Source organism: Terrapene carolina, unplaced genomic scaffold (genome assembly GCF_002925995.2).
Source record: "Terrapene carolina triunguis isolate 2854851 unplaced genomic scaffold, T_m_triunguis-2.0 Scaffold234, whole genome shotgun sequence".
NCBI lineage: Eukaryota > Metazoa > Chordata > Testudines > Emydidae > Terrapene > Terrapene triunguis.
In genome coordinates, this window is record NW_020664585.1 from 12,087,051 (window position 1) to 12,103,340 (window position 16,290).

Genomic DNA, 16,290 nt, shown 5'->3' on the forward strand with positions numbered 1-16,290 from the left:
ACTCCCTGTCTCTAGAACTCTGGTTCTCAACCTTTTTGGGCTCAGGACCCATTTGTAAATGTTTATGGCCTGTTGTGACCCAGTAAATAGTCTGGGGATAGAGGCCTTGGGGTGGTTTTGGTTGGGTCCTGCCCCCTGGGAGGGTTGGATCCTGCCTGACACTCACCCCACAGTGGCAGCTGCTGCAGCTCCTGTGCTGTGGGACTGCCTGGGCTTGGCTCTCTGCTCTGGGTGTTGCAACCTCCGGGGTTGCAATGCTGCTCAGGTTTGGCCCTGACTGGAGCAAATTTGTGTGAGTGGAGTTGTGACCTGGCTTATGGGGCTTTAGTGCCACTCGCTCAAATTTGGCCTACCTGGACTCCCTTCATCATGACAGCTGGGCCAAATCTGAGTGGGACCCCAGAGGTTGCAGTGACTAGAGCAGGGAGGCAAGCCCAGCCAGCCCTGTGGGACAGGAGCCACAGAAGCTGTCATGTGACCCTTTGAAACATTCTGGTGACCTAATTTTGGGTCCTGACCCAGAGGTTGAGTAACCCCGCTCTAGAAGGTAAGACAGCCTTGCAGCACTCATTCTGACCAGAAGAGAAGACAGCTGACCATTTTCAAGACCAGTCCTAATGTTTCTCCATAAATTAATATGCCTAGTTGCTTATAGAGCAGACACTCGACTGTCACACTCTGACAAAGGTCCTAGAATGCCAGCTGCATCGTGTATCAGAGTCCCAGGAATCTCTCATTTCCAGAACGGAGGTTTCTGGTGTGCCAGGATGCTCCCTCCAAGCCATTGGGATCTGTACGAACTTCCCTTTCACAAGTTTTTATCAACACTCAAGTGACTTAATATGTTAACAAAAAAGCCTGCTTGCATATTAAACTTTCTGATATCAATGTTATTAAATCAAATATTCTTACTGCCACAGGATCCAGGTCACGATCTAAGTCATCGCACTCAGTTACACTTAAGAAATAGATTATTGAAACGCAAGTCAAATTGCTTTTCATGGATTGGTGGTTATTTATTTTTCTGGATGGGGAGTTATTGAAAATTGATGTATGCAGTTGAGAACTTTCTCCCTGTTGTAACCAACCTTTTACAGGTCAGATAGATTATTGTTTTAATAGCAGAGACTTGCATCTTACAAAGAGATGATGATTGTTATTGTCTGATCTTATCTGCAGTTATAGCAAATCTTTTATTTTTTTAAGCCACCTAGTCTCTATCTGCACACTATTTTTTGATGACCGCTGCTGGCATAGTGGCCTCTTGAGTGCCATTAATAATAACCTCTAGCATTTATATAGCACTTTACTCCTCGACTGTGGTTCTTTGCCTACCTTGGCATTAACTTAGAGGAATCATTGTATTTAGGACCCATCAAATCACTGGAGAGCACAGTAGGCATCTTTCAAACAGAAAGGAAGGTTCCTTTAAAGTTCTCCAAAAGAACAGAAAATGTGGGGCAAGAGCAATTTGGTAATGGAGCTTATCTGTTGGGTGGAAATTTGGAAGCTGTGTGGAAGTGTGTGGAAATTCAGCTCTCTCTCTCCTGGCTGAGACAGGAAATTCTTTATCAGCTAGTGAGGAGGTAACTTTGTTGCCCTGTGCCTGACACTTCATGGTTGGTCTTGTGGGAGAGAAGACAGAAATCTCTGATGCAACTTTCTTGTATGAACTTTAGTTTTAGCTCTCTGTAAATTTCTTTTAAATGCTGAACAAGGAGAGCAGCACTTGCTTATTTTCTGTCCTGATAGCACTATCGGCCTTCTGTTGTAATGATCTGAGGGTTGGTAATTTGCCAGTCATTTTTTTTAATGGTGATGAGTCCTGAAATGAAAAATAATCCTGAGATGGGGTCCAATGCATAACTGCAGTGCTGAATGTCATTAATGTGGCTCTGGATGCAGGTGGATGTTAGTGTATCAGTGTCAAAAGGAGAGGATGGAACAGGCTTTTGAAATCCTTCTGGGTAGGATATTTTGCCTGATTCTCTACTCCACTTCAGCTGAATGGAGTTACACTGGTGTAACAGAGTAGAGAATGTGGCCCCAAGCCTTTCTGAATGGAGAGGATTGAGACAGCAACTAATCTGTTTGCAGGAGATGAGAATTAAGGCCCTGTATAAATGCCAAACTCACTTAAAAGCAAAACTTGGAGGCTGGTATTGCTTTTTTAGTTTGCTTATATGTGTAGTAATAATTACCCTTCTGAAAAGAAAATGCTTGCTGATCACTGTAGTGTACGTCAGTGAGATTGATCCTAAAATGTCAATTTTTGTTACGTTTGGCTTTCTTGTCAGTTATCCAAAAGGTATGTTGAAGAATAAGGTCCTAAATTTGCAAAGACTAACACGCATACTTAACTTTACGCACAGTGAGTGGTCTTATTGAAGTCAATGGGTGGAATGATGGCCCCATTGACGTCAATGGGAATTTTGCCATTGACTTGAGTGGGATTAGGATTTCACCCAATGGATCTATTCATGGTGCATAAAGTTAGCATGTATGTAAATCTTTGCATGGTTGGGGCCTATGTGTGTAGCAGAAAGACTCAAATATAATTGGCTACAGTCTGCTTTCAGTTTCTCTGGTGTTAATCTGTAATAATTCTGCTGAAGTCAATGGAATAATCATGACTGACACTGGTTAAACAGAGAACAGAATTTGGCCTTTTTAATGTTGGCATCTCTTTTTTTTATTTTTCTTCTTCAGGATGTGTATTTTTTTTTTACCTTTCAGACTCCTCAGCAGTACAGCCAAGCAGTGAATGAAAGCAACAAAGTTAACCTGTATTGTGCATTTCTGGACTATAGGTATGTTAAGTGCTTCTAAATGTCTTTCTTAGATGTATTGTTACTGGTTACTTATGGCAAATGCAACATAGTCAGTGCATGCCAGACCTGACAAATATTCCCTTTTTCTTGTGTTCATGGGAATTATTAAAGCAATGAAACCACAGGGTTTACCACAAAAACAGCTTCATAGGAAGAGAAAACAGCTTCCTCTTACTGTAGGTGGGGAAGTTCTCATTCTATTCACTGATTTCGGGATAAAGCAGATTATTGAGAGAATGAAAAATGTTGAGATGAGCACATAGGATTGATTCTGGTTGCACTTGTATTGGTCTTTTGCAAGCATCAGTTTGTCCGGAAACATGGGTGTTGTAAATCGGCATACTTCTGCTGAAGTAATTGTTTCCACTGGAGTTCCTCCTGATTCCCATTGGGTACACATGAGATCAGAATGAGGTGTGTGGTATGTATTTCAGAGCAGTGAGTCATGTCTGGTACATATTCAATGATGAAATTAAATGCCACTGAATGCAAAGCAGGGCAAAAGTATAAATAAATATCACCTTAAGTTGTACGGTGTAAACAGCAAATATCCACAAACAGTGGCTGTTTTTCTGCTACCTTTGGGTAGCCAGGAATAGTCTATCTGATGCATTTGTGATTTCTAAACATGCTGTTGATACTGAATTAATTGTGAAACAAGTCAAAATGAGACCTGAGCAGGGACTGACACATTTTTGAGCGATAGCATTCCAAGCACTACTCAGTGCAGCAACAGCACACAATTTTGTGATACCTCCTCTCCAACTTGCATTTGGGCAAGATCAGTGTAATGGTTTTATTAAAATTTTATCGTTATTACATTGAGCTGTCCCAGCTGTTTGTAGTCACTAGCTTGTGCGCTTACTTACACATTATAATAAATTAGAAACATGTTTTACTAAAACTAGTCAATATGCTTCAGGACATCATTCCCACAGCGTGTGCTCTGGGGGATTAGGCCCTGGAGGCCTTGCCTGAGGATGAAAGACTATAGTGAAAATCCCTCCTCCCTAAATGAGAGGTTTATTTACGTCAATACACTCTCTTTCTCAGATGTATGATTACTCCAATAAAAGGAGTCATTTGGCATTTGTATAATAGGAACAATATCGATACAGATCCCCAGCTGGTATAATGATGTGTAGCTCTGTTGAAGTCAACGGGCCAGGTCTTCAGCTAGTGTAAATTGGCATAGCTGTATTGAAGTCAATGAGCCAGATCTTTATAGTGTGTATATCAGCATAGCTCCGCTGAAGCCAATGGGCCAGCAAATTGGCATAGATCCAGTGAAAATAGGTAACTAAATGCTAAATTTGACCCTCTCTCTTTTTCTCTCTCTCTCTTTCTCTCTCTCTCTCTATATATATATTGTTGTTATCCCACAATAGTTTTTTTCAGACTAGATATTGCCCAGCTTACTTGAATGTTGAGTTGTGGATAATTCGACTGAAATCAATGGGAGTATTCAAGGAGAGTGAGGCTGGTAGAAAACTGGCCGTTGGTATTTTTTTTACCACACACAGCTGTTTGCCACCCAGACTAATATATTTTACTACACATAATCATTTGCCACTTCGAGTGCTGCAAACCATTCATAATTCCAGGCTTAGAAACACACCAGGCAATATGGTTTACTGTGATTTGCTGCCATCATCATTAAACAGTCAGCATTTACTATCAGTTACTATTCCACAGTATGTCAGAAACCACAATTATTTCCTGTGCTAAGTGTAAAGAGAAGCTGCTCTATCTCAGTGGTAACTGTTAGTAACTTTGGACTTTCTAATGTACTGAAATTGGAGCATCAGTGCTGAGAGCATTTAGATATAATTAGGGTCCTGGATAATATGAATGTTGATTACTAACTTCCATGGTCAGCACACGAATTTCAATGCTCTGATAAAGAATACCATGCAACCAATTGAGTTCTAGGCAGCTCTTTTCTTTCTTGTGTCGTATCTTTCTGGAGTATTTTACTGTTTGAAAGTTACATTGAAAAGCTGTTGTGACGTGCTTCATTTTTTCTACTGGTAGCTGCATAGGATTATTTCTTTCCCCTTTAAAATGATCTTTAAATTTGTAGCAGAAATGTAGACTTAACCTGCATATTTAGTATTACAACTACTTTGTCAAAGTTTATAAATGGACCTGTCAAAGGAAACCTTTGGTCTTTGTGCAGATATTTGCCTGGAAGATTCTTGGTAGCTAAAGTTTAGAAAAGAGTTTGTTTAAGAAAAATATATCTTCTGTTTAATGAAATTCATGTCTAAGTAGTGCCAGGAGAATTAATTTTAATAGGGATCCCTCTCTGTTTCCTGTGTGCTTTGCAGCAATGGAACTGCCATGTGGTCTAATGAAGGCTGTGTGCGTGATGGCGGGGACCTCAACTATTCAATCTGCCTGTGTAACCACCTCACCAACTTTGCCATTCTGATGCAAGTGGTACCCCTGAAGGTAAGAGTAAACAAAGGAGTAAATCTAGGAGGTCAAAACTGAGCACAAACCAGTTCAACCGCTTGTATGGGATGAAATACATTTTTGAAGATAGAGATCCAAATTCAGCCTTCCTTTATTATCTCACTTGCATCCGCACTTTTTCTTTTCTAACTGAAATGGGATGTAGGATGAAACACGCTGCAGTCTGTAGGAATCAATATGTGCTGTACTTACTTCTCATCCCACAGGCATTATAGTCCTTAAATAACTGGGCAGGAAAGCACTTACAGACATGCTCCATAGAACACTCCTGTACTGCCCAAGTGGGGCATAGGCTAAAAGATGAGCAAATAGGTCTTTTCCATCTCTAATTTCTTTGATTCAGTTTCAAGACAGAGGACATCTGAGACCTGGCTGTTTAGAGTTGGGGTGGTGAATCACATGGGGTGGACCAGGGAGGATTTACAGCTGCAGGGATATGTGACAAGTTGGGACTCCTGCCTGGAGCAAGTCCCAATCTCTTCTGCTTCCCAGTTGGTCCCCGAACATGTATTCTGCTAGTAACTGGGGAGCAGTGCATCCCCTTTATTTATGTTCCATGATGCACATGATGCTCTTTTCCCACCTATCTGCAAAGTTGGGTCTGGTTTGAGAAGAAACAGAATGGGATCAAGAGCTTGGGAGAAAGAGAAGGATGAAGAGTTGAGGATGAATATCCTTATCTACAGTTGCTCATTGTATTTACTTGACTTCTTTGTTCAAAGAATTCATGATTATATACTTTTTTCAGTGTGAATATACAACCATTCCTATCAGCGGGGGATAGGCTTTTTACTTCCTACTCATGCTACTGAAAGGTTTCAGCAGAACTTGTCCAATGCCAGTTGGCGAGGCGAGGACTCTCTTGGCCAAATCTGTCTCCTCACTAACCTTATTTCTGAAATTGGCTTACCGGGAAATATGATCCCTAGTGGGACATACAGAGTTCTTTGTCAGACTTGATAGCACTGATGCATTGACTATGAGGTAGTATGCCTGACTTCTCTGTTAATTGGTATGAATAATGAGTTTGCTGTTGTTTCAGATAGTGGCTTTGCCATGAGACTGCTGGCAGGTTTGCGAATGGGTACAACATACTCATGAGCACAGAATTTGTTGCTAACAGAAACACAATACAAATCAACTGGCAAATAGTGACCCAATTTAAAGGAATTTTAATTAGTATTCTAGTACTAAACCGCACGTAAAGGTTTTCAGGGGATGATGATCCATAATGTAACTTGCCATCTTTTCAGGAGTAGATGCTATATTAATATTATAAGAAATATTAATCAAATCTTGCTATCAATAAGTCAATGACAAACTCAGTGTAATGCCACAGAATTCAGAATCGGATTCTAGAATGGTAGTCACTATAATACTTTGCTTTTTTTAGTGTGTCTTAGCCAAAGAGCTTATACAAGCCCCAGAACACTCCTGAATTATTACAGCTATTTAACGGATGAGTGAAATGAGGCATAGGGGGCGGGGTTAAATAACTTGTGCAGGGTCACATGGCTGTCATTGTGGAGGTGGTTATTAGTTCTGTAGTTAGTGAGTTAGTTGTTTATTTACAGAAGCATCTGGAGGCCCAAGCTGATATCAGGGCATCGCTATGCTAGTTGCGGTACATAGACGTAATAAAAGACGGTCCCTGCTATGAAGAGTTTGACACCAAAAGAGACCAGAGGAACAAAGAGTGGCAGAAAGAAACTATTATTATCCCTGTGTTACAGAGGGGGAACTGAGGGATGAAGAGAGATTAAGTGACTCTCCCAAGATTACACAGGAGGTCTGTAACAGAGCCGGGAGTTAAACCCCAATATCCTGAGTCCCACCCCCGTGCCTGAACCGTCAGGCTAGAAGGAAGTGAGTTAGTGAAAGAGTTGGATGTAGCACTAAAGAATCTGATTCTCAGTTCCCCTGCTCTACCTAGTAAGCCACATTTCTAATATAATTTTATTTGTAATGTTTATTTTGGTTAGTAGGGGCATAATTCAGACTCAGTCAAGTCACGCACAGCAGACAACCTCCCACAGATGTGAACAGGTTTGTATCCCCAGGGGTCCCAACAACTGTAGCTGGGCAACTCTCAGATGTGTTTTTGAGTTTACTTGAAGCATGTTCAACATTTTTAGTTTGTTGATGCTAAAATGTATCATAACTGATATTATCCAACCAATCAAATGCTGTGTAGTATTGTAAGATTAACTGATTCTATTCCTGGAAATGGTTCTGAATGGTCTAACACTTACATGAATTGCCCAAACAGAATCCAACAATTAGCCAAAAGCTGGAATAAGTTTTAATATTGTGCAATCTTGGGGATCAAGCTTGTGCATTTTGGCCAAGGTCCTTGCAGTTGCTCAAGCATGTAACTTCTTAAGGAGAACTCAGTGAGTGTAAATAGAAAAGGCTGGAACCCTGAATAAATTGTCCTATTCCCCATAGTCATTTAATCATGATTTTGTTTTCAGTATTTTGTCACTGATTTGTTTTTTCTCTTCCTGAATGTTCTGTCCGAATGTGTGCCCCGTTGCCAATGTTTGCATAAGTTCTTTACAATTGTGTTACCCTGGAGTATTTTTGTTTCCCTTTCTTTCTATACAACTATTTAAAAAACAGCATTAATGCTCCTGAGATGTTAAATGGGTGAGTGGGATGCTCAGACCTAATCACTCTGATGCAAGGGAATCTTCCCTACATTGTAATAGACAATTTCAGAGCTCTGGAAAATCTATCTGAATAGTTCTCCTTGACATTTAAAAAAAATCCGGTTCCCTTAGGCCTTTGCTGAATCCTTAGCCCCTCTGCTTTGGAATACAATTTTGGACAAGGGGCATGGAGTGAATCAATAGCTCTTTAGCAGTCAGCAGAACGAGTGACGCACTGGAAGCTGAAAGGCATTGCCCCTGTGATTGTGCGCCCATTGTGGAAACCATGTGTCCCTTGTGCAAATCTGAGAGACTTGGAAATGTTTGCAGCGGTTCAGAGTGGGCAGGTGAATGATGAGCTGCCAAATGCTCGTTTCTAACTTCTCCAGGATCAGCCAAGGTTCAGACTTTGTTTCCAGAATTCAGAGTGAACCACTTGCCCACAAAACACAGGTTCCAGCCAGAGGGCTCAACCATGCCATTCAGATGCAGCTCTGGATCGGGAATCGTACAGACTCAACGTAGCCCAGGGAAACTCGGCGAGGAATTCTACTTCCTTGGCCCATAGAGTGAGAGTGCTTGCTGCCCCATCCCTTCAGACGGTACGGAATATGTCCTCTTGCTTTGGTGTAGGGAGGTGGGTATGGGGAATATATTTTGAGACAGGACCCCAGCATGCAGGGCTGTGGAGACAGGGCAGCCAGGGAAGGCTGCCATGACTTAGACAAATGCTCCCCTCCATGCTGGGCTGTCTAAATTCCTCTCGGGGCTGCTGTAGCCCCTGGAGCACCCCAGGATTGGAAGGGTTTAAAGCTTAAAGCTGCCTTAATCCCCTTTCTCACTGCACTGTGAGTGCTGCCTCTGTGAGGCTCGGCACAAAATCCCAATCTAGAGCTTTAGAACTTTAACCAAAGAGCTTCATTTTGAATTGACAGCTCAGAATTATTTGTTTTTGTTTTTTGGTTAATTAAAAACAGATAATAAATCTAGATGGGAATGTAAAAATAAAGGGGAAAAATCAGCACCAGCTGGGAAAGCATCCATTGTGCTTGTCATGTAACCAAATCCGAGTTGAAACAAACGTGGTAATTGTTTCACACATATTAAGATATCTAGTGTGTCTGGAGTGAGGTTATGAGGCAGACAAAGACAAAACCACCTAGCTGCTGAGCTTTATAAACAGGCGATGCTCAGTAATAGCCTCCTAAGAAATTTCCTAAAGAGTTTTATCATGTGCCAAAACAAGAGAGCCTATTGGAACCATTAAATACTGTAATATCTTCCCTTCTACTCCCTAGAAGTCTGTCAGTGAATGATATAATACTGTGGGTTATAAACGTGTATAAATATTTATTCACCTTTGGAGCAATTTGGTGCTATCAAGTGCATGATATATGGTTTTAAAAAAATGCTGTAATCTCCTGTTTGCATGACAGACTGTCAAGGCTCCAAGGGAGTTGTTCTAGTCAAAATAGGTCAGATCTTGAACATTTATATATTCTTTTATTTGCCCCGCCCCTTAAATTAGGTCTTTCATATTGGCTTAGATATGAAAGAAAAGAATGTGGGTGACAGAAAATAATTTTTTGACTAAATGAAAACTTCCATGGAAAATGTTGATGATTAATTGACAACCAAATGCATGAAAAACAAAATTGTTTGGGCTGAAAACTAAAATGTTTCAATTTATAACGGTGGTGCTGTGCTTCATGAGAGTTTAGTTCAGATTCCGTATGGTCCCGTTTTCCTCCATGAGCAGGACACACTGACCAGGCTACATCTGTCAGGATAGCCCGTGACACCTATGATGTATGTCCTCCCCTCACCAAGAAGAGAGAAAATGGTGCATCATGGGAAATGTAGTTGGCCTGAAGTCAGGCACCCAGAATCATTGGTCTGTGTATCTACTCCACCTGGCTTAGGGTTTAGTGATCTGAGGTTGCTATTTTAGAGACCACACAGGCATGTGGGTAGGTGCGGATACAGGAGCCGTGAAGGGAGCTGACCAGATATAGGGGAACCTATGGAGATGGTGACATGCATGTACTTAGCAGCTTCAGCATTGGGGAAAATACAGTTAGGAGGAAACTACATTCTTTGGTAAGAATTCTGTAAATTCATCAGGGGGGTAAACACCAGGCAGGCAGAAGAGCTGTTCAAGCTAAAGGACAATGTTAGCACAAGGACAAATGGATATAAACTGACCATGAATAAATTTAGGCTTGACATTGGAAGATGGTTTCTAACCATCAGAGGAGTGAATTTCTGGAATAGCCTCCCACTAAGAGTTGTGGGGAAAAACAAATGAGCTAGCTTTCAGATGGAGCTTGATAAATTTATGGATGGGATTATGTGCTAGGCTTCCTGCAACAACAGGGGTCTAGTCTGAAAGACCCAGAAGGTCCCTTCCAGTTCTGTGTCCTGTGTTCCTATGCAGTTCCATCTTGGAGCTACTAAAACTGTTTGCCTTCCTTTGGTAGGTTTTTCTTTTTTTTATTTCATGCCACATCTCGGGTATTTAGCGTGAACAATTTGCCATTCACAATCTGAGAAAGAGACAGCTTCTCCAAGCAGCGCAAAGCCAGGATCTCTCTGAGCAGGGAACATTGGAAATCAGAAACACCCCTGGGTAATATCCTGCTATGTAAATGGTTACAGTGAACGGATCTAATGATGGTAAATGCACAGAAAGTGGAGTGAGGACTTGTTAGTTGACAGCAGAGTGCCAAAGACAATAACTGTTTCTTCTGAATCTCTCAAAGCTTGAGCAGCAAATGGCAAAGGGAAGCCGGTGTTCATGGGGCTGCATGAGCCAGCATTGATTGCTGTTAAGGGCTACGGCAAGCCGCTCGTCCATCCAGAATGGATTTCTACAGTCTGACTTCAGATTTTTTTGTTTTTGTCTATGTTCATAGTTCTGAGAATCATGCTAATGACTAGGAGTGTCACATTTCTGAGCTGATGACAATGAACTGTCTCTGTAGGGGTTTTGGTTTAGACCTTTTTCCTCGATGCAATTTCAGTGTTGTTATCTCCTAATGATTATATTGGAGAAGAAAGCAAATTTGACATTTATAAAAAAATGACAAAGACCCTTTTATTCCTCTAAGTCTGAATGGCCGATGGGTTAGATTCCAAAGGAATAAAAGAAAGTATAAAATGCCCCACTCGACACACACCTTCAAGGCATTCAGGTGATACCATCAGCCCTGAGAGTTCATGCTGTGTTCTTGGCCCCAGGATCCCAATGCAGACTTATAGTCTAATACAGGGGTTCTCAAACTGGGGGTTCTCAAGGGGTAGCAAGGTTATTACATGGGGGGGGGTCGTGAGCTGTCAACCTCCACCCCAAACCCCGCTTTGCCTCCAGCATTTATAATGGTGGTAAATATATTAAAAAGTGTTTTTAATTTATAAGGGGGGTTGCATGCAGAGGCTTGCTATGTGAAAGGGGTCACCAGTAAAAAAGTTTGAGAGCCACTGGTCTAATATATGATCTACAAATTTACATATATTAAGGTTAATATAACACTGCACATAGTTAAAAAGCTTCTCTGTGGTTAGTTTCATGTCATTTTAGCTTTCCATATTTCAGGTCTCTGTCTTTTATTCTCTGCTGCAGTAAGAGCGTGAGCCAAAGTCCACTGGCTTCATTGATAGTATTAATCCATTTTTTCCATACCCAATGCTTTCTGAAAGGCACATACACATTTTTATGCATTCTTTTCTAAGGTAAAGACTTTTGTTTGTAACAGGGCTGTGCATTTAGGTTGTGCAGGAACCTGACTCTCTCAAAAATTGTGTTTATTTTGCCCCAGGGAGCCATTTACAGGGTCAAAATTATATGAGCTACTGTCTTCTCACAGTGTTTCCTCATCAGGAACTGAAGTGCCATGAGAATCAAAATATTGAATGCTTCTTTTAGAGCCGTATCGGCCAGATTATTCACTGGGCTTAGTTTCGGCTGAGCTCAGCACAGCTGGGGGTCTATCAGGGAACTGGTTATGGGTCCTTGATTCTCTGGCTATACCTCTACCCCAGGGCAGGTTTGACCAGCCTGGGAGCTGCTCTAACTTATGCCAAGTGGCAGTGATCCCCAAAAAACCATTCCCCATGCAGGCATGGGAAAGTATCCATACCCCGTTTGTAGATGCAGAAACTGAAACACAGTGAGATAAAGAGGTAAATTTTAAAATCTGGAGGCTCAAGCTAAACATGCCGAAATGAACCAGCACCCTTATTACAGTGCATGGGGCAGCAGTTCACGGTGAATGGGGGCTTGGAGTGCCATTAGCTGAAGCTGAGAGCTTGGCCTACCCATGTGCTTGAGCACTATTGCACATTTCAAACTAGTTTGAGCAACAGCTAAGACACACAAAGAAAAGTCTTGCCAGAGCACTGAGTGCAAAGAAGGAATATTAATAATACTGCTGATCAGCTCAACAGCCATTTATATAGTTTAGCTGCCTTCAGTGAATGCCAAGAATTAATACTTGTAACAATTTTATTTCAGGAAAGAAATAACAATGCTGCAAAAATTTGCAACCATGTGGCACTCAGATGTTAGGCTGGCACTGGTCTGTTAGCTTAATGATGAATTGGCATCAGGCAAAGCTGAAATTATTTGTGTCTTTATCACTCTGCTGCTATGTCCATATCATGCTTGGCTGACATTCAGGTTTGCTGACTGAAACGCATTTATCATCTTGGTTTAAGGTTGAGAAGTAATAACATTTGCTAGAATTTTGTAACGAGTAGGCATTAATAATAATAAAAAAAAACCCTACAAAGATAAGCCAAATAGTCTTTAAAGGCCAAATTTTCCCCTTAATTACATTAGTGGAGTTACATGGATGTAATTAAAGTCAGAACATGGCTAGAATTTGGAACTTGAGCTAGGAAAAAATCTGTTTATCTCTGTAATTGTGTTATTAAAAATAAGGCTGTTATAAATGAAGCCATATCATAGAATCATAGACTTTAAGGACAGAAGGGACCATTATGATCGTCTAGTCTGACCTGCACAACGCAGGCCACAGAATCTCACTCACCTGCTCCTGTATCAAACCCCTAACCTATGTCTGAGCTATTGAAGTCCTCAAATCGTGGTTTAAAGACTTCAAGGTGCAGAGAATCCTCCAGCAAGTGACCCGTGCCCCACGCTGCAGAGGAAGGCGAAAAACCTCCAGGGCCTCTGCCAATCTGCCCTAGAGGAAAATTCCTTCCTGACCCCAAATATGGCGATCAGCTAAACCCTGAGCATGTGGGCAAGACTCACCAGCCAGACACCCAGGAAAGAATTTTCTGTAGTAACTCAGATCCCACCCCATCTAACATCCCATCACAGGCCATTGGGCATATTTACTGCTAATAGTCAAATATCAATTAATTGCCACAATTAGGCTATCCCATCATACCATCCCCTCCATAAACTTATCAAGCTTAGTCTTGAAGCCAGATATGTCTTTTGCCCCCTCTACTCCCCTTGGAAGGCTGTTCCAGAACTTCACTCCTCTAATGGTTAGAAACCTTCATCTAATTTCAAGTCTAAACTTCCTGACGGCCAGTTTATATCCATTTGTTCTTATGTCCACATTGGTACTTAGCTTAAATAATTCCTCTCCCTTCCTGGTATTTATTCCTCTGATATATTTATAGAAAGCAATCATATCTCCCCTCAGCCTTCTTTTGGTTAGGCTAAACAAGCCAAGCTCTTTGAGTCTCCTTTCATAAGACAAGTTTTCCATTCCTCGGATCATCCTAGTAGCCCTTCTCTGTACCTGTTCCAGTTTGAATTCATCCTTCTTAAACATGGGAGACCAGAGTTGCACACAGTATTCCAGATGAGGTCTCACCAATGCCTTGTGTAACGGTACTAACACTTCCTTATCTCTACTGGAAATACCTCGCCTGATGCATCCCAAGACCGCATTAGCTTTTTTCACGGCCACATTATACTGGCGGCTCATAGTCATCCTGTGATCAACTCCGAGGTCCTTCTCCTCCTCTGTTACTTCCAACTGATGCTTATAACAAAAATTCTTGTTATTAATCCCTAAATGCATGACCTTGTACTTTTCACTATTAAATTTCATCCTATTACTATTACTCCATTTTACAAGGTCATCCAGATCTTTCTGTATGATATCCCGGTCCTTCTCTGTATTGGCAATACCTCCCAGCTTTGTGTCATTCGCAAACTTTTTAGCACATTCCCACTTTTTGTGCCAAGGTCAGTAATAAAAAGATTAAATAAGATTGGTCCCAAAACCGATTCCCGAGGAACTCCACTAGTAACCTCCCTCCAGCCTGAAAGTTCACCTTTCAGTATGACCCGTTGTACTCTCCCCTTTAACCAGTTCCTTATCCACCTTTCAATTTTCATATTGATCCCCATCTTTTCCAATTTAGCTAATAATTCCCCATGTGGAACTGTATCAAATGCCTTACTGAAATCGAGGTAAATTAGATCCACTGCGTTGTCTAAAACATCTGTTACCTTCTCAAAGAAGGAGATCAGGTTGGTTTGGCACAATCTACCTTTTGTAAAACCATGTTGTAATTTGTCCCAATTACCATTGACCTGAATGTCCTTAACTACTTTCTCCTTCAAATTTTTTCCAAGACCTTGCATACTACAGATGTCAAACTAACAGGCCTGTAGTTACCTGGATCACTTTTTTTCCCTTTCTTAAAAATAGGAACTATGTTAGCAATTCTCCAGTCATATGGTACAACCCCTGAGTTTACAGATTCATTAAAAATTCTTGCTAATGGGCTTGCAATTTCATGTGCCAGTTCCTTTAATATTCTTGGATGAAGATTATCTGGGCCCCCCAATTTAGTCCCATTAAGCTGTTCGAGTTTGGCTTCTACCTCGGATGTGGTAATATCTACCTCCATATCCTCATTCCCATTTGTCATCCTACCATTATCCCTAAGCTCCTCATTAGCCTCATTAAAGACTGAGGCAAAGTATTTGTTTAGATATTGGGCCAAGCCTAGATTATCCTTAACCTCCATTCCATCCTCAGTGTTTAGCAGTCCCACTTCTTTCTTTGTTTTCTTCTTATTTATATGGTTATAGAACCTTTTACTATTGGTTTTAATTTCCTTTGCAAAGTCCAACTCTACATGGCTTTTGGCCTTTCTCACTTTATCCCTACATGTTCTGACCTCAATAAGGTAGCTTTCCTTGCTGATCACTCCCATCTTCCACTCCTTGTAGGCTTTCTGCTTTTTCTTAATCACCTCTCTGAGATGCTTGCTCATCCAGCTTGGTCTACAATTCCTGCCTATGAATTCCCCGCCCCCTTTCTTGGGATGCAGGCTTCTGATAGTTTCTGCAACTTTGACTTGAAGTAATTCCAGGCCTCCTCTGCCTTTAGATCCACAAGTTCTTCAGTCCAATCCACTTCCCTAACTCATTTCCTTAATTTTTTAAAGTTAGCCCTTTTGAAATCAAAAACCCTAGTCACAGATCTTTTTTTGTTTATTCTTCCATTTAGTTTAAACTGAATTAGCTCATGATCGTTCGAACCAAGGTTGTCCCTTACAACCATTTGTTCTATGAGGCCCTCACTATTCACCAAAACCAAATCTAAAATGGCATCCCCTCTTGTTGGCTCAGCAACTACTCGGTGAACAGAATCCATCAGCTATCGCATCCAGGAAAATCTGAGTCCTATTATTTATTATTACTAGCACTTGTCCTCCAGTCTATATCTGGGAAGTTAAAGTCTCCCATGATCACACAATTCCCATTAGTATTTACTTCATTAAAAACATTAGAGGTCTCTAGCCATATCCAAGTCAGATCCCGGTGGTCTATAGCACACCCCAAGCACTATCCCAGGGGAGGCTCTAGTAGCTTTCTTCCCCAATGTGATTTTTGCCCAGACAGACTCTGTCTTATCCATTCCATCCCTTCTTTTTTCTTTACAGTCTACCTCCTCATTGATATACAATGCTACTCCACCACCTTTGCCTTTATTTCTGTCTTTCCTAAACAGCACATACCCTTCAATACCTGTACTCCAGTCATGACTACTATTCTACCATGTTTCTGTTATCCCTATAATATCTGGTTTCACTTCCTGCACCAGTAACTCTAGTTCCTACATATATACTGCTTTGTCTGCCTAGATTGGGCATTCTGAATATGCTGGGTGGATATTAACTAATTAATCTTGACAACAACCCTGGAAGTTCAGTAAATATAATCAGCCCCCTTCTAAGCAATTTGTCCAAAGCCACACAGCAAGTCAGTAACACAGCTAAGATCTCAGGAATTCCTGGCTTTGTAACTCCTTGCTCAGTCTACCAGACTG

At 41.2% G+C, this 16,290-nt stretch overlaps 1 protein-coding gene across 1 annotated transcript in view; it reads left to right on the plus strand.

The window, feature by feature from the left end:
- Positions 1-16,290, plus strand: part of ADGRD1 (adhesion G protein-coupled receptor D1) — a 251,344-nt gene that overhangs the window by 132,132 nt on the left and 102,922 nt on the right. Inside the window, exons 14-15 of the mRNA XM_024205752.2 lie at positions 2,737-2,810; positions 5,162-5,285. Of these exons, the coding sequence (XP_024061520.2) occupies positions 2,737-2,810; positions 5,162-5,285 (198 nt within the window). The remainder of the gene's footprint in view (positions 1-2,736; positions 2,811-5,161; positions 5,286-16,290) is intronic.